The 21,233-nt window shown below is 40.9% G+C and overlaps 1 protein-coding gene across 1 annotated transcript; it reads left to right on the top strand.

Moving 5' to 3' along the window:
* The first annotated feature begins 4,400 nt into the window (after positions 1–4,400).
* LOC120930411 (pinopsin-like) lies at positions 4,401–18,895 on the top strand. The gene is made up of 4 exons (XM_040341599.1): positions 4,401–4,946; positions 6,781–7,109; positions 10,582–10,827; positions 18,549–18,895. The coding sequence occupies exons 1-4, from the start codon at positions 4,619–4,621 to the stop codon at positions 18,681–18,683; spliced, it is 1,038 nt and encodes a 345-aa protein (XP_040197533.1). The 5' UTR covers positions 4,401–4,618; the 3' UTR covers positions 18,684–18,895.
* Positions 18,896–21,233: the final 2,338 nt, after the last annotated feature.

Below are 21,233 nucleotides of genomic sequence, written 5' to 3'. Positions count from 1 at the left end.
TTAATAACCCAAAACACACCTATCCACGAAACTTAAATCAGAAGTTTACAGCCAAGGAAGCTGCCATCTTAGCCTCTGTTTGATCTGCAGTTACCACAGTGCTACACTAGTGATCACTTATGATACCAGTTATTCGGTGGCTTGTTGAGAGCACAAGCAACTGTGATAGTTATCAATTCACAACATGCCTTGAATGAAACTGTTTTGGGAAAACGTTTGGGCTGTACTATTGGGGTTGGTTCACACCAGAACACAATGCAGGAAAGGCACGTTCCATGCATTTATTCACAATAGCGCTGCCTTTGCGATCAACTATGGGTGCCAATACATTGTTGTTGGCACCCCAAATACAGATCCCAAACTCAGTGCGTTTGCGGGCACCAGATTGAATGGTACTGCAGTGCATGCACTACTATTTGCACATTCAAGGTTCAAGTGAATGGGCTGTAAAAATTACGCTGCAGGGGGACATGCAGGAATCGCATGGGATTCTGGTGTGGACTGGCCCTCGTTGTCTAAAAACATAAATTCCAATTCTAGCAAATGCCTATGCATGAAAAGTTCTGTGTGCGTATGATAACTATTCTATCTTCATCATCATCTTAAATAAAATGCTACGTGAGTTTTTATCGCACAAGTCCATCCAAAAATCCTGCACAAGTTTATCCACAATACTTGTTTCTTATTTAATAGTGACCTCTGCAGTCTTTTAGTAGTATTACATTTATTGTCAAGCAATAGTGGAAAATAAATGTGCAGTTTAGCACGCAAAATTGTCTTCAGCTTAGTTTAGCTCCAGCTTGATTTCTAGTAAATATAGGCTATAAAATAATTTACATGCATATGTAAAAACAGGCAGTGTATTATTAATAGTTCAATCAAGCGACATTTTATTACAGGCATACCCCACTTTTAAGTACACAATGGGACCAGAGCATGTATGTAAAACGAAAATGTACTTAAAGTGAAACAATACATTTTTTCACTTCTAGGGTGTAGTGTGGGGTCAGGGACTGTAGTGGGGGTGTCAGGAACTGTAGTTGAGGTCTCAGGGGCTGTAGTGGAGTTGTCAGGGGCACACTGGAACAGGGCGGGCTATGCTCTCTGAGCTTCAGCTCCTTCTACTGCGACTGCAAAATGTCTGTACAGTGCTTGTAAGGCACTTTACATACACTCGGGGGTATGTCCTTACTCGCGAGTGTATGTAAAGTGAGTGTACTTAAAGCGGGGTATGCCTGTATTACAGTAATGTAGTCAGGCTGCATTAGCAGTAACAATAAAGGCTCATAGCCAGATTCAGAGAGAGTTACGCCGGCGTATCAGTAGATACGCCGGCGTAACTCTGAATCTACGCCGTCGTAAATTTAAGCGTATTCTGGAAACCAGATACGCTTAAATTAGGCTAAGATACGAGCGGCGTAAGTCTCCTACGCCGTCGTATCTTAGGGTGCATATTTACGCTGGCCACTAGGTGGCGCTTACGTTATTTTCCGCGTTGAATATGCAAATGAGCAAGATACGCCGATTCACGAACGTACGTACGCCCGTCGCAATTAGTTACGCCGTTTACGGAAGACATACGCCGACGTAAAGATAAAGCTGGTCTCTAGGTGGCGCAGCCCATGCAAAGTATGGACGTCGGAACAAGCGTATCTTTTTACGTCGTTTGCGTAAGTCGTACGCGAATAGGGCTGTGCGTAAGTTACGTTCACGTAGTAGGCAGTGTTCGACGTATCTTTTGCATTCTATCCGACGCATGCGCACTGGGATACATCCACGGACGGCGCATTCGTTCAAAACGTCATTTACGTGGGGTCATGGTTTATTTACATAAAACACGCCCACCTCAACACAATTTGAATTAGGCGGGCTTACGCCGGCCCATTTACGCTATGCCGCCGTAACTTAGGACGCAAGTGCTTTGTGAATACAGCACTTGTCTCTCTAACTTACGGCGGCGTAGCGTATATGAGATACGCTACGCCTGCCTAACGTTAGGCAGGTCTTACTGAATCTGGCTATCAGTTTTTAAGATTTTTAGCAGCATTTTTTGTTGCATTAAGGGCTAAAATAGCCTGATCTAGCAGCATTCTATAGAGCTGAACCCCTGCTCAATACAGAGAACAGTGTTCTGGGTCTCTGGTGGTCTGAAATGCCCCCCTGCCAAGTGCTCCAATCATGTGCCAATTGGGGCAGTGCTCAGGGGACATGTCAAACTGTTGGAGATCCATACACTGTGTTGAGCAGCGGTCCGACTCTATAGCTGAACTCCAGGGAATTATAGTTTATGCAAGCTTATACTGGGCCAGCTTGGCTCGATGGAAGTATCCATATCAGATATGCTTAAAGCCACTGGGATGCTGTAAATCAGGGATCCTCAAACTACGGCCCTCTAGCTGTTGTAGAGCTACACATCCCATGAGGCAATGTAACACACTGACATTCACAGACACGACTAGGCATGATGGGAATTGTAGTTCCTGAACAACTGGAGGGCCGTAGTTTGAAGACCCATGCTGTAAATCATTGTAGTAGCTGGTGCTACATACAGTGAGAGCCATAAACTTTCTGGGTCCTGTGAGAGCAACTCAACCTCTGTACACTTACTACAGGGGGTCACATGCTCGGCACCTCTGCCATTCATAGAACACACTGTATTTTTTTTAAACCAATTCAAGGCGTTCTCTGATTGGATTAGGTGGAAATCAGTGCAGATATCACATATGCATATTTACATTACGCTAACCTGACCCAATATAATTATGCAAAAATCGTAATTCTTGAAGTTTAGCTTTAAAAGGCTAAAGCAGGCCATAGATGGATAGAACTGGCCAAGATTCAAACCATGTATGGGCAGGCTGAAGGCACCCAAGTTGATCGATCACCCCCAGCCTATCAGATTTTACATGCGATTATTGCTAGCGGCTGTTATATGGCTAAATCACTGTGTTCTGGTGGGGATGGCTCCCCCCCTCTCCCAGGCAGGAGAACACAATGACCTCACGGGAGGGATTCCCCTATAAACACTATCTTGATGGGGGACCGAGCTGGTTGCAGGAAAAACATTGCTCTATCTATGGCCGGCCTAACTCCATCTTTTGCACCATGTTACACCCATATGTAGGGTATAACATGTAACATGGTGCAAAGGGGCTTCTCCCACTATCAAAATGCCTCCATTCTCCAGTGGAAGCATCTCCTGTGAAAACCACATTGACTTTGGAATTGGCATGGCAGATATCTTTAAAAGACTGCAAGTTCTGTCTGCCACTGCAGCAGACATACTTTTAGTTCTCAATGAAGCATAGGTTTGATGATTACTGCACTTGTAGTCCATTGACATTTCCTCCAGCTCTCCAACTCAAAGTCAGTACCTCAGTATAGACAGGAAGCTGGAAGAAGCATCTATAGGAGCCTGATATTGCACCCACAATCCACTGATTGCAAGAGCAATGATTTGTAGGCTTATGTAAAAAAAATAAAAAAAAATAACTGTACTGTTTTCTGTAAAAATAAGGTGGACTCAGCCTTTAAAAGGGTTGTAAACCTACATTTAAAATAAATAAATAAGCATTTTATACTTACCTGCTCTGTGCAATGGTATTGTAACAGTGCTCAAGGAGGGCTGCCAACCAATAATGATCCTTCTCCTTGATTCCACAAATTATCGGGTCCTTTTGTAGGCTTTGAAGAATAAGGGAGCCCAAGTTTGCAGAGGCATGAGAAGGAGAGTCCTCAGGGTCACTGAGGATTACACTAACTGGAACTGCCTCCTTCCAGCCACATACTACTCCCAAGGTTTCTGGGGACTGAAAACCATCTCTTAATGTTTAAGCAAAAGAACTACAGTGAGATTATAGTCTTAAAAAAATCATTTTTATTGAACATACACAATAAAAGCATGGACTGAAGTCCTTGTACAATGACATTACAACAAAATATCATAAAAGTGTGACCAGCGTGGTTGGATAATGCTCAAATACCCCTTAACACCCCTCAATCCTGAATATATGCCAACACCCCAAGTTCCAATTCACCCCAAAGGTGTTGAATAGGGTTGGGGTTAAGACTCTGTGCAGGTCACCTGTCAAATCATGTTTTTATGGTCCTTCCTGACTTTAAGCACCTAAGAGCAATAATTTAGAGGGATGTCTAGCTGTCCACATGTATTTTGGCCATATAGTGTAGATACAATGGGATCATAGAAAGGTATTGACAGCCTAAGGTGAACCTTAAATATGTTATACCATCTTTATACAAAAGGCAAGCACATTTTTCAGAACAGCATTATAAAATATTTGCTAGGGAATACGTTTATGGATGTTAAAATCAAAAGTAAAATATCACTGTGGTTATTAGTCACCTGCTCAGATGAAAATAATCAGATTAAGAGTCTCCATTCTATTAAATTGTGTATATATAACGGCAAGCTTATAGGAACAGATGCTACTTTAATTAAAAGATGTATTTATCCCTTATCCTTCACAAAATAATACATGTAAAAGCAGGTTTACAGATTGAAACATGACAGCCAAGAGACAAGAATATTTGTTGCTATAATACGGAGGATAGTGAGCCAGCAGCCATCCGAAAGAGAGGAAGCGTGTACTGTATCAGTATGGAAACTGCTATACCTACAACTGAGATCAGCGACAATTTTACTACCAAGCCCACTATATTCCCCAGATCTGGCTATAGCATCTTGGCGTTTCTTATGTTTCTAAATGCTGCCTTTTCAATTTTCAATAATTTGTTGGTCATTTTGGTGACTATGAAATATCCTCAACTCCGCAATCCTATCAATATTTTTATCCTTAACCTCTCATTTTCTGATCTGTTAATGACACTGTGTGGGACAACCATAGTGATTAGTACCAATTACCATGGCTATTTTTACCTGGGCGAAAAATTCTGTATCTTCCAGGGCTTTGCTGTCAACTATTTTGGTAAGATTTCTTTCTTACTATAACATTAAGCAAAATGTATTATTATTATTATTATTATTATTATTATTATTATTATTATTATTATTATTATTATTATTATTATGTGTTATTATTATTATTATTATTATTATTATTATTATTATTAGTATGTGTTATTATTATGTGTTATTATTATTATGTGTTATTATTATGTGTTATTATTATTATGTGTTATTATTATTATGTGTTGTTATTATTATTATTATTATTATTATTATTATTATTATTATTATTATTATTATTATTATGTGTTATTATTTAATAGTCTGTATAATACACAACTACATTTATGCAACTTAAAATGTATTAAAAGCATTTTTTTATTAATTAAATGGGGCTTTAAAGTTTAGTAAACCTATAATATTGTATTGCTGTCTGTGTCCCATTGAAAAGATCCACCTTCCCCATTTGTCCTGATGGGACTAAAAGTAAGGCAAAATCTAACATTTTGAGTTGTCACCAGAACTGTTAAACAGGAAAAGTCCTCCAAACGTGTTATAAAGACAACTTTCTAATGCCTTGTACACACAATCGTAATTTCCGATGGAAAAAGTCAGACGGAATTTTTTCATCGGATATTCCGACCATGTGTATGCCCCATCGGACTTTTTAGAAAGAGAACATGTTCTCTTTTTTTCAGACGGAAAAAAATTCTATCGGAAATTCCGTTCGTCTGTATGGAACTCCGAAGGAGAAAACACCACACATGCACTGAAACAATTTGACGCATGCTCGAAAGCATTGAACTTAATTTTCTAGGCTCGTCATAGTGTTGTACGTCATCGCGTTTTTGACGGTCGGAATTTGGTGTGTCTGTGTGTATACAAGACAGCTTGAACGGAATTCCGTCGGAAAAACCCATCTGAGTTTATTCCGACGGAAACTCCGATCGTGTGTACAGGGTATGAGTACTTTCCTGCACTTGAGAGATTTCCTCTTGCGTCATGTTTTGTCTACAGGACAAAAAGTAAAAAAAATCTTCGCAATGGAACAAAAAGTCACAGATTTAACGATTCTCTACTCTATCCAAAACAAAAACAATTATGTTGGCGTTAGATATATTTTATTATGTTTTAATCTACATTTAGTTCATCGTTACTAGTTTTCATTGATGTACTTTTGTTTCTAAACAATGTGGGGTGGAAGCTTCCCTTACATGCAGGACGCATTTCAGCAGTATAAAATACTTTATCTTGTATGCATTTCAATGAAACCATATCAAGATTCCATATTACAATATCATTTTTTTTTTTTACAACAAATAATCAGTTAAGACACATTCACAGTATGAAAAGAAAAAAAATACAAGTAAAAGACAATAATTAAACATAAGTAGAATTTTTTCACTAGGTATGGCATTTGGATGTACAATGATAATTTTATTGTTCAACAAAGTGGGGTAAGGCTGAAGTAAAATGAAAAAACTAAACACATTTGTTTAATTTTTTTTTATAAGCTTGAATCGTGTCTATATTTGAATGGCATTTTAATAGACAAACACTATAATTTCACTCTCCCTGACAAAGCAGACCTCTGCATTGATTTATTAGCCACAGTTTTGAGTCTGCTCCCTCTTGTGGTACATTTGAAAATTACAATAGATAAATGTTCTTTAACAAAAATGCTGAGTTCACAATATAAAAAAACATGTTTTTTGCTTTCTATAAATTAAATTACACAACATAAAAGTAATGTATTATTTACTCTTGCCTGCAACAGATTTTCTATTATTTATCCAACAGGCGTGCATCAAATAGAGGAGTTATTTATTTGATATATTTCTCTTCTTCTGCAGGAATTGTATCACTTTGGTCTCTGACTATCTTAGCCTTTGAGAGATACAATGTAGTGTGTGAGCCAGTTGGAGCTCTGAAGCTAAGCACACAAAGAGGTTACCAAGGACTAACGTTTATTTGGCTGTTCTGTCTGATCTGGGCAATAGCACCTCTACTTGGTTGGAGCTCCTATGGTCCTGAAGGTGTTCAAACCTCTTGCTCCATTGGTTGGGAAGAGAGATCCTGGAGTAATTATAGCTACCTGATTACATACTTTCTGACATGCTTTGTTATTCCTGTTGCCATTATTGGATTCTCCTATGGAAGCATTCTCTGTTCGCTGCATAAGGTATATTTCATCACCCTGTTCTATTGATAAACTTTTGCTTTTAATTAAAGCCAGCACACAGGAATTACATATATCAAAAAGGGTATATAATACTGTCACCCTTTTTAGAGCCCCTTCCTGCCCTTAATTATTTTTAAATAGAAAATATCTCAAATGCAGCTCCCTTGCAAAGTGAACAGTCTATTTGCCATTAACAAATCAAACCCCCCCCCCCCCCCCCCATGATCTATTAACTTTTCTGATGCCAGGGCTGTCTTAATAATAGGGCACACCTGGGGGGCCCCTGCACTTTCCCCAAAGCAGCTGGTCCTTGAACCCACGCTGCCCCAAAATTGGGGGGCCCATGATGGCACTGAGAGTGATAGATACACAGGGGAGGCAGGCTGGCAGCGGTGCGCCGTGCTGTGCAGAATGATACCTATTATTTCACAGCCAGCAGGGAGGAGCAGGGCTGGAGCGCCAGTGATGCTCTGACCCGACCCATGCAGCTTAAATGTTTGGGACTCGAAGGAAGGGATGTAGAGAGGCCACAGTGTAGGGGGTATCAGGTATGTAGTGGGGTCACAATACAAGGGGTATCTTATGGTATATGGTTACAGTGCTGGGGGGGATATCTAGAGTGTAGAGGGGTCAGAGTGCTGGGGGGAACATCAGGGGTGTAGAGGGGTCAGAGTACTGGGGGATATTTGGGGTGTAGAGGGGTCAGAGTGCTGGGGGATATCTGGGGTGTAGAGGGGTGAGAGTACTGGGGGGGATATCTGGGGTGTAGAGGGGTCAGAGTGCTGGGGGTTATCTGGGATGTAGAGGGGTCTGAGTACTGGGGGAATATCTGGGGTATAGAGGGGTCAGAGTGCTGGGGGGATATCTGGGGTGTAGAGGGGTCAGAGTGCTGGGGGGAAATCTGGGGTGTAGAGGGGTGAGAGTACTGGGGGGGATATCTGGGGTGTAGAGGGGTCAGAGTGCTGGGGGGATATCTGGGATGTAGAGGGGTCTGAGTACTGGGGGAATATCTGGGATGTAGAGGGGTCAGAGTGCTGGGGGGATATCTGGGGTGTAGAGGGGTCAGAGTGCTGGGGGGATATCTGGGGTGTAAAGGGGTCCGAGTGCTGGGGGGATATCTAGAGTGTAGAGGGGTCTGAGTGCTGGGGGGATATCTGGGGTGTAGAGGGGTCAGAGTGCTGGGGGAATATCTGTGATATAGAGGGGCCAGAGTGCTGAGGGGATATCTGGGGTGTAGAGGGGTCAGAGTGCTGGGGGGATATCTAGGGCGTAGAGGCAGGCCATAGTGCTGGGGAGGCATCAATCTAGCAGATATATTATATGCATAGGACAGCATTGTTACTTTTATGTATGTAGTATTTTCCCATTGTTTCTTTGTTGTACAGAATTATTGTTCATGTAGTTAATGCGGAGCTCCACCCAAAAGGTGAAGCTCCGCTTGTCTGCCTCCTACCTACTTGATGTCTGTTTACCTCGGCCCTGGCTGATGCGCATCTAAAGCTTCCTGATGTTCTATCCATGCAAGTACACAAAAATATATGTTCTCCTGGCCAGAAATCCAGTGAGATCCTAACCTATTGTCCCTGCTCTATTCCCCTCCGTGGGCTTTAGAATCCACCCACCCCCACTTCTTTATAGTCTTATATTATGAAAATAAGGGGAGTATGTTCTGTAGTTCAACAGAGGAAAACTGGGCAGTGGGTGAATTTCTGACAGTCACAGACTGTGTCACGTCCCTTCAGCCTGTGTCTTAGAACAAGAGAAAGGTGAATCAAGATGTAATATCCGGCTCCCCCATTGTGTTTAGCTGGTTAGTGGGCATGGAGAAGGAAAAAGGGAGTGCGCTGTCATTTACCACTATTTATATGCCCACATGTGTGACTCTATAGTCACATGGGCTGCTCAGATGTGATAGGGAGGAAATGCTCAGCATAGAAACTCACTGAAAACTGTGCATGTGCAGGGTTGCCACTACAGCTACAAAATCTCTAGTTGAATTGGGGACATGAACAGAAGATGGAGATATAGAACAGCAGGATCAATAATTTTGCAGAATACAGAAAACGTGTCTTATAACAGAAAACGTGCGCGCTACTATGTTCTAATTTTTTTTAGGTAAATATAAATCATCAACCTCCAGCGAACATAGTGAAAATAAATGCAGAAAAAAAAATATATATAGTACATGTATAATGACCATGAATTAGCTGCAACCACTTAGTAGTGTACTCGAAAGACACTGCATAATAAATGTAAAAGAAAAAGATGAGAATGGTGCGCTTATTCAATAATTTGCCATAAAGTAGTATACTCAAAGAAAAAATATGCTGAGTATCCAAACATACAAATAAATAAATAAATAAATGTGAATAAAGTCCAACTAAAGCCCAATGGTAGGAGTCAGTTCATATAAAGGCAAAAATCTTATAGATTCTTCTATCAAGTTATCTCTATGAGATTTTGGCCTTTATATGCCTTTATATGAACTGACTCCTATCATTGGACTTTAGTTGGACTTTTTTCACATTTATTTATTTATTTATTTGTATGTTTGGATACTCAGCATATTTTGTCTTTGAGTATACGGCCCCTTTCACATTGGGATGTTTTTCATGCGGTACAGCGCTAAAAATAGCGCTGCTATACCGCATGAAAAATCATGCCCTGTACTCTTCAATGTGAAAGCCCGAAGGCTTTCACACTGAAGCGGTGCGCTAGCAGGAACGCTCCAAAAGTCCTGCTAGCCGCATCTTTACCGCGGTATAGGAGCGGTGTGTTCACCGCTCCTATACCGCGCCTTCCCATTGAAATCAATGGGAAAGCGCGGTAATACCGCTGTAATACTGCGGTAATGCCGCCGCAACGCGGGCGGTATTAACCCTTTTTCGGCCGCTAGCGGGGGTTAAAACATCACCGCTAGCGCCCGAATATCGCGGTAAACACGATGGTATAGCCGCGCTACAAATAGCGCGGCTATACCGTCACCGCGGCTGACGCTTCAGTGTGAAGCCAGCCTACTACTTTATGAAACACATAGTGACTGAGTATGAACAGCAGGTAATATACCATTTATTGATAGTTGTGTATCATGTGGGTTTAGTAACACTTTAACTGAAATATGTTTTGATTTTTGCCTGCATGACCATTAAAGACATTTTCCTGACCTAGCAAGAAGTGAGATTAGTATTTTTTTAATAGGTTAAGGCAACAACCTTTTATTCTACATAGAAAATATGGCATTTTGGATGAAGTTAGGCATTTATGACAATGACAGATTTCATCTGGACTGTTGAGCGTTGCATTATATTTTTTGTTGTTAAAAAAGCCTCCAATCTATTCCAAATTGGCATAACTATAAATGACTAAGCCCTATGGAAAAATCCTGTAAGGCATGCATGATGTTTTTAATAAAGCATTTTGTCTGTTTCAGTGGAAGTCTGATGTATTGTTTATTGCATTTGCATTTCTTAAGCTAAACAGGAAAATTGAGGAGCAGGGAGGAAGGACTAACAAAGAAGAAGAGTTCCGGGTTGTAGTTATGGTGTTGTTTATGGTTATTGCTTTTCTGGTCTGCTGGCTTCCATACACCATTTTTGCTCTTATTGTCGTCATTAATCCAACACTCTACATTCCTCCTCTTGCTGCAACTCTGCCTACATACTTTGCCAAGACCAGTCCCGTCTACAACCCAATTATCTACATATTTTTAAATAAACAGGTAAGGATTTGATACTGTGCACTGCTTATATAGATCTCAGCACATCTCAGGACATAGAAGTGGAATAATATATTGGCATGGAGACTATGGAGAAGTCCCTGATGGTACTGTCAGGGCCGTCTTTAATATGGTTTGGGCCCAGGGCAAACATTTTTTTTGGGCCCCCCTCCAGCTTATTTTGGGCCTGTCTGGTTCACATGTATGTTTTGGCGGTCCTTATTTGTGCAGGTACAGCAGCTCATTGATTTGAATGGGCTGCCATGCCTTTGTTTCCTGCAGAAAAAAGGTGCATTCAGCATTTTAAAAATACAGTTGCCTTGAAATCCATTCTGCTTTTGCACCATGCTACTTACCTGCAGTTCTTGCACCATGCTACTTACCTGCAGTTCTTGCACACACAAACGCACTGTGTTTTTAAAAGCGTGACCTAAACATCTAAAAATGCAGCAAGTTTGACAGTGCGGGAACTGCAGATAAGTCACAGCAGACAGCATAATGGACAGACAGTGCTGTATTTCAGTGCTTGATGGGCATAGGCGTGCCGTGTGCGCAGCCTATTACATGAGGCATGCGCTTTTCTTTGCAGGAAATGCAGGCATGGCGGCCCATTCAAATGAATGGGCTGCTGTGCCTGCGCAAATGTGGGCCGCCAAAACACATACATGTGAACCAGCCAGGCCCAAAAAAAGCCCATCAAGCAGTTAAATACAGACAGTAATGTCATGTGCTCTGAGGCTTTACTCAGCCTGGACTGCAGGTCTGGTCTGTGATTTAAAGAGTTCCTCTATTTTACACATGGCATGGCATGGGGTCCCATGGTGCTAAAGCAGAATGGACAGACAGTGCTGTGACCCCATGCCATGCCATGTGTAAAATAGAGGAACTTTTTAAAACACTGACCAGACCTGCAGTGAATCATCAAATATTATAAAGACTTTGGGCACACTCTACAGAAAACTTCTATTTACAATATAGATTAGCAAACTGTGACATAACTTGAGGAGCAGGACATGAAGAAGTCAGCCTCAGGAAGAGCAAACTGGGGATGTTATAAAATCATATTCTAATTCACTTTTATATGCAAGCAGCACCCAGTGGCAGGAAGGGAGAAGTGCGCGTCTAAAGGGAAGCCAGGGGTGCTGTACATTTTAAAACACTGGGAAGGGAAGCAGTACTGTCACTGGCTGCGTGTCGCTGATGATTTTCAGCCTGATTTGTGGGCAGCACAGGGGCTTAACGGGCGGCAGGGCCGCCATCAGGAATTATGGGGCCACTTACACAGCTTCAGGCATGGGCCCCCTGGAGCAGAGAACCGGGATGGGGGGTGCTGCCGCCTGAAATTGAGAAGCAGGGGGGGGGGGGGCTGCCGCAAATTTAGAAGCGGGGGGGCCCTTTACAAAAAAAGAAATAAAGAAAGAAATAAAGAAAAATATATATAAAAAAGGGGTGTAGCCATCCGGGGCCCTGGGGACCTCTGGGCCCTTTTAATAAAAATAAAAAAGAAATAAAAAATATATTTTAAAAAGGGGGTTGCCATTGCCATCTGGGGCCCTGGGGACCTCTGGGCCCTTTAATATGTTTTTTTTAATAAAAATAAATTACAAAAAAAAGGGGGTTGCCATCCGGGACCTCTGGGCCCTTTAATAAAAAAAATATATATAAAGAAACATTTATAAAAAAAAAGGGGGGGTTGCCATCCAGGGCCCTGGGGACCTCTGGGCCCTTAAATAAAAAATAAATAAAAAAATATATAAACAAAAATAAAAAAATAAACATTTATAAAAAAGATAAAGGGTGTTTGCCACATGGGGACCTCTGAGCCCTTTAATAAAAAAAAATAAATAAATAAATAAATAAATAAATAAATAAATATATATATATATATATATATATATATATATATATATATATATATATATATATATATATATATATATATATATATATATATATATAAAGAAAAAAAAGAAATAAAATATATAAAAAAAATGTTTTTTATAAAAAAAAGGGGGTTGCCATCCGGGGCCCTGGGGACCTCTGGGTCCTATAATAATAATAACAAACATTTATATATATATATATATATATATATATATATATATATATATATATATATATATATATATATATATATATATATATAAAAAGATTTTTTTTAATAAAAAAAGGGGGGTTGTCATCCGGGGCCCTGGGGAACAATGGGCCCCTGGGGACCCCCAGACCTCTAAAAAAAAATTGGCCCTTTAATAAAAAATAAAATAAAAATATATTAAAAAATTGTCCCTTTAATAAAAATATATAATTTTTTTTTTATTTAAAAATAAATAAAAAAAAGGGGGGTTGCCATCTGGGGCCCTGGGGTCCTCCGGGCCCCGGGGGGCCTCCGGACCCCTAAAAAAAAAAAAAAAAAAAAAAAAAAATTTTTTTTTTTTTTTTCAAAGGGGGATGCTTTGGGCCCCCAACAGTGACAGGGCCCAGGGCACCTGCCCCATTTGCCCTGCGGTAAAGACGGCCCTGGGTACTGTCTGTTTTATAATAAGCATCCTGTGGCCTCTTTACTGGGTATTTGAATCTGGGGCAGGTAGAGTTTTTTTTTGCTCACGTCTTTGCAAGACATATTTCTATGGAATCATTCACACCAAACCCTGATCATATCACCAACATCATAGAGATTACAACTCATAAAACCAGATTATGGTTTTTACAAATTTCATATGTTCAGTTTTGTGGATCCTTTGCCCTTTGTAGCCTCACATTGCCCATTGTAGCCTTACATTTCTGTTATTAGCTGACATGCTGCATACACAGGTCCTCTGATGTCATCAAGTACAATGCAGGACTATAAGCCGCAACTAAACCGAGGGACCATACACACTCCAGAGCACTGGCTGCTAAGGAACTTGTGGACAAGGTAAGTATAATGCCGCGTACACACCATCGTTTTTCATCATGAAAAAAAACGAAGTTTTTCCAACTTCATCATTAAAAACGATGTTGCCCACACACCATCGTTTTTAAAAAATGATAAAAAAAGCGCGGTGATGTACAACAAGTATGACGGCACTCTAAAGAGGAAGTTCTATTCGCCTTTGGGCTGCTTTAGCTGATTCCGTGTTAGTAAAAGACGATTCGCGCTTTTCTGTCTGTTACAGCGTGATGAATGTGTTTACTCCATTATAAACTGTAGTTTTACCTGAATGAGCGCTCCCATCTCATAACTTGCTTCTGAGCATGCGTGGGTTTAAAACGTAGTTTTAACCCACACACGATCATTTTTAACAACACGAAAAACAACATTTTAGAAAAGTTTTTCAGAACAGTGTTTTTCATTTATAGCATTTGTAAATGTGAATAATAATTGTGCTATCCCAAAAAAACACAAGCAAATCAAAAAGAGGAAAAAGGGGAGCAGCTGCATAAGAATTTGCCAAAAATTCGAAAAGAGTGCAGGTAAATATGCAGTGTCACATATAGTAAAGTGAAATGTGGAAAAAACACTAAACAGTATACACCCAACTGGGTGTGATAGTGAAACAAATTATAATCAGTCCACACGTGAAATGATAAGCAAGTCACTCAAAAAATCCAATGTAATAAAATTGTCCATCATAAGTGGATGTACATAACACAGTAGCGATGTCATGTGGACTGATTATAATTTGTTTCACTATCACACCCAGTTGGGTGTATACTGTTTAGTGTTTTTCCCACATTTCACTTTACTATATGTAGCGCTGCATATTTACCTTCACATTTACAGCATTAAAAGCTTTTAAGTTTCCCACAGCAACTAGTTATATGGTTTCTTTGAATCTCATGCAGAAACAGTAAAGCCCTGTACACGCGATCGGTCCATCCGATGAGAACGGTCTGAAGGACCGTTGTCATCGGTTAACCGATGAAGCTGACTGATGGTCTGATGTGCCTACACACCATCAGTTAAATAACCGATCGTGTCAGAATACGGTGACGTAAAACACAACGACGTGCTGAAAAAAACGAAGTTCAATGCTTCCAAGCATGCGTCGACTTGATTCTGAGCATGCGCAGGTTTTTAACCAATGCTTTTGCATACTAACCATCGGTTTTGACCTATCGGTTAGGCGTCCATCGGTTCAATTTTAAAGCAAGTTCTAAATTTTTTGACCGAAGGTTAACTGACCGATGGGGCCCACACACGATCGGTTTGGACCGATGAAAAGGTCCTTCAATCCGTTTTCATCGGTTTTGACCGACCGTGTGTACACGGCCTAAAGGCTCATACACACAGTCAGACATCCAACAAAATTTCCCTTGGATTTGTTTCCTAATTGATTTGTCCGGCCACACCCATAGCATACACACAGTCGGACTTTTCTGCAAACTTTTTTAAAACTTTCCTAACATCATGTGTTTTTTTTGCTATTTTCTGCTCTTTACCGCCACCCTTTGGTTAACTGCTATTGTTTATTGCTTTTAACATTGGTTCTGAGCATGCGTATTTGCACTGTGTCCAAAATTTGGTTGGATTGCTGTACACACAGTCAGACAAGGCACCATCGGACTTTTGTTGCCGAAAAGTTGGTCCGTTTGTAGACCCAACTTTTTGTTGGATGAAACCCGAAAAAGTTGGTCCGATGGAGCGTACACACGGTCAGACAAATTAGAAAACTTGCAGATTTTGAAGTTGGTTGGCAAAAAGTGTGACCGTGTGTATGGGGCTTAAGAGTATCAATGATATTTTGTTGAGTTTATAGATTATATAATTTCTGTAGAATAGACTACTTAGAAATATAATCAGGTATAACAATTAAGAATTTCTTTGTTACAAATCTTCCTCTCCGGAGTACATAACGATTTCAATCCTTACGCTCAACATGTTTTGTCATCTCAGTCTGTCTAAAACTACAAATTGAGCCCTTTCCTAAGGGATGATTCACAGAAAGAAGCCATTCATTTGTGTATGTAAATTTCAGCTTGAGCTATTTAGTTCTGTAATCAAAAAGCTTTACAGCAAATTGAGGGTCTGGAAAATGGGAAGCTGAACTTAATGCTCCTCCTGCTGGCTTAGAAAAATAAAGCAACACATTTTAATACTATATTTCATACAGTATGTACCGCGCAAAAAATTATTAAAGAATATTTTTTCATCTTGACCATAATAAATAAACAAATAAACATGTACATAAATAGCAAGACATTCACTTTAATTAATTGTTTAAAATGTATTTATTTTTATGTAGCACTCTGGAGTTGCTCCTCACAAATTTACTTGCCAGGAGTAGTTATCCTGGTTGATTGTTAGAGATATGTTGATTTCTCTCTAAGTTTGGCCTCATTGTACTTAGTGGTATTAGATATGAGAAGGGCAACTCAAGGTGAGGTTATGGGTATATGGGGTATCTCAGCCAATGGGTAGGAGTTTTCTTAGATCCCTTGGCCTTGCTCGGAGAGCCTATATATTCGGGTGGAGTGAGGAGATCTATTTTCTGTGTCAGGGTGGACATGTGTCGGGTCGCCCCAAGCTGCTAGGCCAGTGATTGGGCCTATCCCAGTGGCATCTGGCTGCTAGGCTGTCTGAGGGCCTAACCAGAAGCAAGAGAGCAGTCCAATAAGAAGTGACTGTTCTGCCGGCCGGAGAACCTGTCAGTGGTCTGAGGTAGAGGGGAAGCTGTAGCCACTAAGGGACCAACCACTTTATTACCAGGGACCACAATGAGTAACTGAAGCAAGTACCGGAGCAGAATTCTCACCGAATGGGCTCAGTGGAGAATCAGGAAACTTCAGGCAGTGATCAAGTCAGGGACCCAGCCAGAGTAGGTGATGCTTGTAGAACAGCCTTGTGTGCCCAGCCAGGGACCGAGCAGGCCAGTGGGATGAAGCCTGAGAAGTATCAGGAGTGCCAAGCTAGGTACCCAGCAGAGAAGCGGGGGTGACTCTTAAGGAAGATACCACTGTGAAGATTTGAGGAGCTCAAGGGATTCAGTGGCAGTGAATCAGAGGGTCTAGTGAGAGACCGGGAGCTCAGTAGCCTGAAGAACTACAAGGAGAAGTTGTAGTGAAGGTGAAAGAACTGTAAAGCCTTGTACACACGATCGGATATCTGGTGGAATCTAATCCGATGGATTTTTTCATCAGATATCCGATGAAGCTGACTTTCATCAGTCTTGCCTACTCACCATCAGTCAAAAATCTGACCGTGTCCAACGCGGTGACGTAAAACACAACGATGTGCTGAGAAGAATGAAGTCAATGCTTCTGAGCATGCGTTGACTTGATTCTGAGCATGTGTGGATTTTTGACCGAATGTTTTTTTTTCTATCCATAGGAAAATTTTAAAAACATGTTCTATTTTTTTTCACCAATGGAAAACAAACCGATGGAGCCCACACGCGATCGGTTTGTCCGATGAAAACGGTCCATCGGTCTGTTTTCATCAGACAAACCGATCGTGTGTACAGGGCTTCATGCGTTGTGTTAGGAACTGTAAAAGACTGTTGCCATAGAAGACAGCATTCCTGCATGTGCAGATGTGGCTTCTTGCTGGAAGCCTTTCCCTGCATGGCTGTCTTCCTATTGAAGTCTCGGAGTCTGCTAATTGAACTTGCAACTACTTAAGGTTGTCTTGGCTCTAACCTTCTTTCCCCCATAAAGGTTTGTAAGAGAAATAAACATCTGTTTTGCATTCAAGAAGTGTCTGGCGCCCAATAACTTCCACCTTGTACCCACTATGCCTCACAACCCGCTATATACAGAAGGATGTCAGCAATCTCTGGCCCTGGAGGTCCTCATTAGACTGAAGGAAACCTTGTTACATGTATAGCACCAACTGCTTCCAAGAGAGTTCACTGTTTATATTCCCTACCCTGATCAGGCATGTTTGGGTAAAAATCTTATCCTACCTTTATATTTTTTTATGTTATAGGAGGAAACAAATCCAAAAAAACTTACAGATTGTTTCTCTGATCAAAAATAAACTAATACTTGGCAAGCATGCTAGGTATTTAGCTGCCATGCTGCCTATAGTCATTAGAGTTATATTTATGTATTGGTCAGATTAGTATAATCACCACGGGTGGTTGATAGTTACCGTATTTGCTGGCGTATAAGACGACCTGCGGGCATCCATTTTTTAAAAGCCGAGCCTCCTCCTCGTGCTGTTCTGTGATAGGCGGAACACTCAGTGTCCCAGCAGAGCCTGTGTTCAGTGTTCTGCCTATCACAGACGTCCTCTCGTCCGAGGATGAGATGACGCCCGTGATAGGCGGAACACTGAACACAGGCTCTGCTGGGAAACTGAGTGTTCCACCTATCACAGAACAGCACGAGGAGGAGGCGCGGCTTTTAAAAAACGGACGCCCGCAGTCTGACTGACTCTGCCTGGGATAAGGTATGGAGATCGTCAAAGTGAGGTGAGGCAATGGCACAGTGAGGTGAGGCAATGGCACAGTGAGGTGAGGCAATGGCACAGTGAGGGGGGAAGGGGGTCATCTTATATGGCGCGTATATCCCAAAACCAACATTTTAGCTGGGAAATTAGGGGGTCGTCTTATACTCCCAGTCGCCTTATACGCTGGGAAATACGGTATATGTATTGTGGACAAAAAATTAGGTAAAATGGAAAGCAGTCATTCAAAACATTATCAGAGAGAGTTTTGAAAGCAGTCATCATGATAAGCAGTCATAAAAAGTAACAAAACAATAACAACGTTTATTTATTATTTCATTTTACTTTCTTTCAGTTCCGCCATTGCGCTGTTCTGTGCTTGACATGTGGCCACATTGACCTATCTGTACCAGAGGAGGACGGTCCATCTATGATTGTTCCAACTGAAATCCAAGCAGCTACCAAAAACAATCAAGTGACTCCAGCCTAGTTACTGCATTTAAAAACATTTGGGTCTGACACAGTATTGTGTTGATTTAAGAACAGGAGTTATATCCCCCAGTCACAATAAGCTTGAATCTGTTAATCTGTTTGGTGTCTGTGGGGAATTAACTTCAGTTTTTATAAGAAGATGTTGCTACATAAGGCCCTATATCATTTTTTTATTAGTTTTTTTAAATAAAAATACAACTTTAAAGGAAACATTTATATTCTATTATTTATTTTATGCCATTTAATAATTGATGCGGATATGGTCTGCCTTGTCAGGTGTTGTGGGATTAAGTTCTTGTTGCATGAATACTTTTATACAACAATGCAGGTGGGGGAACCTTTACAAAAAAGACTAAATATGTTCTACAGAAATTTTGTAAGGAGATGTTCATATGTTCTTATGTCTTTGAACAGCCTTGAAAAAACTGACAAAAATATAAGTCTGTCTTGTGAGGTCAAAAGCAGTCATTTCATTATCATTTAACAATAAAAAAAACAACAATTTGTACAGGCATATATACAAGGTGTGTCCAAAAAGTTTGGTCCGATATCTCAATGCCAACATGGGCCAGATGCGCACGCATGTATATGGTTATCCAGAGACATGTTGAGAAGTACCACCTAGCATCAGGGTACACCCGCTGCTTGCAGTCAACACATAGTTAGGGTGAGAGGTAGGGCCACAGTGCAAGGGAGCAATGAGTGAGCATCAAGTTCTGCTACAAATAGGGGAAAACAGCAATGGAGACGCATGAAATGTTGGTGCAAGTGTACGGGACGGAGGCTGTGAGCAGAAAATGTGTTTACGACTCGTTCAAACGCTTTCATGACAGGAAGGAAATGACTGAGGAAAAGCCACTTTCGGTTCGCCAATCGACAAGCAGAACCCCAGACATGGATAAGCGTGTGACAAATGCTGACACGATGTGCACCATTGTCTGCAAAGATTTGGGAAAGTGGAAGATCTGTTCAAGGTTTGTGCCACACAGGCTGACAGATGAACAGAAAGCAAAATGGATGGAAATCTCTGGAGATTTCATTACCATGTGTGATCAGGATCCATTCTTTCTGTGAACCATTGTCACAGGAGATGAGACCTGTACACCAATTCTTGGCTCAGCGTGGCGTACCTGTTCTCAATCATCCACCGTACTCCCTTGATCTGTCGCTTGCTGACTTTTTTTCTGTTTGCCCACCTGAGGAGCTTAATGAAAGGAGCATGTTTTATGGACGTGGTGGCAATCCATGAACGTGTGATAGCGGTTCTGCGATCCATTCCTAAAGAGGCCTTTGTTACCAGAAGCTCTATGAACGTTGCCAAAAGTGTGTTGTGAAGGATGGCAATTATGTTGAAGGACAATGAAGGTAATTTGTTTGTATTTTCTGTTTTGTTTGTTTTCTGATACCATTCCCCGAACATTTTGGACACACCTCATTTATGCAGTACTGTAGCACAAAATAAGAAAAAAATTAAATAAAGGTGACCTTATTCTATGTTCTATTGTGAATATTTAATTACTATAAGTGAATCAACTATATGGGCAGAAGTTAAGGTAAGCGACAATGGCTATTCTGAAGAATAACCCCACAATTTCCTCCTCATTTTGTTCTCCAACTATGTCATTCAAATGATACCTTAATGGGGAAATCTACAAATGACATACAAACAAACAAGACAAACAAATAAGTGACAAACAAATAAATGAAAAACAAGTAGAGTGCAGTAGAGGTAAAAGCTTTAATGCTAAAATCAAATGCAAATTGTCCACTCACAAAACTAAAAATGGAGAAGGCATGTATGGGCCCCTCTCTGTTTTCCCACTTGTAGTTCTGGACTGCAGCATTGTCCAAGATTACAAGCTATTCCTCCATCTGACAGCACTGCTGTCCAGGACTACAAGTGTGAAAAAAGTGCCCATGCTGGGCCGTGTTCAGTACATGCCTTTTCCATTTTTAATTTTGTGAGTGGCCATTTGATTTTAATATTAAAGTACTATTAACCACTTGCCGACCGTCTCACGCCAATATACATTGGCAGAATGGCACCCCTGCGCAAAACAGCGTACCCGTATGTCGCTCACGCCTGCAGAACCGATCAGTCTTCGGGTCCAGGCCAATGATTTCTGGCCTGGACCTGCTGATCTGTTCTGACAAATGAAATGCCTCCTCTGCCTGTGACTTGTAAACACAGGCAGAGGAAGTGATTAGAGGACATCCAAACATGAGTTGCACCAACACTACACTGACACAGTACAGGTAGGCACACATTTCACCCCCCCCCCCCCCCGATCACCTCCTGATCGCCCCCCAGTTAACCCCTTCACTCCATGTCACTGTGTCACCCCCTAATAAAGGTTTAACCCTTTCATGCCCTGTCACCAGTGTCACTAATAGATCTATATTCTGATCGCCATATAAGTGTCACAGGGGATGCTAGTTAGCCAGTTAGTTGGTTAGTTTCACTGTTTTTATAGTATCGAGATACCCCCATATATTAACTCATAAAATGAGTTAATATATAATATAATAATTAATAAATATAATTATT

Source organism: Rana temporaria, chromosome 3 (genome assembly GCF_905171775.1).
Source record: "Rana temporaria chromosome 3, aRanTem1.1, whole genome shotgun sequence".
In the NCBI taxonomy this organism is placed as follows: domain Eukaryota; kingdom Metazoa; phylum Chordata; class Amphibia; order Anura; family Ranidae; genus Rana; species Rana temporaria.
Note: the sequence above shows the minus strand (reverse complement) of the source record. Positions and strands in the feature narration are given on the sequence as shown.

Bases quoted from the DNA above. Each gene is read 5' to 3' on its own strand.
- LOC120930411 (XM_040341599.1), top strand. From the start codon at position 4,619: ATGGAAACTGCTATACCTACAACTGAGATCAGCGACAATTTTACTACC. The intron at 4,947-6,780 runs GTAAGATTTCTT...CTTCTTCTGCAG, and splicing joins CTTTGCTGTCAACTATTTTG to GAATTGTATCACTTTGGTCT. The intron at 10,828-18,548 runs GTAAGGATTTGA...ACTTTCTTTCAG, and splicing joins ACATATTTTTAAATAAACAG to TTCCGCCATTGCGCTGTTCT.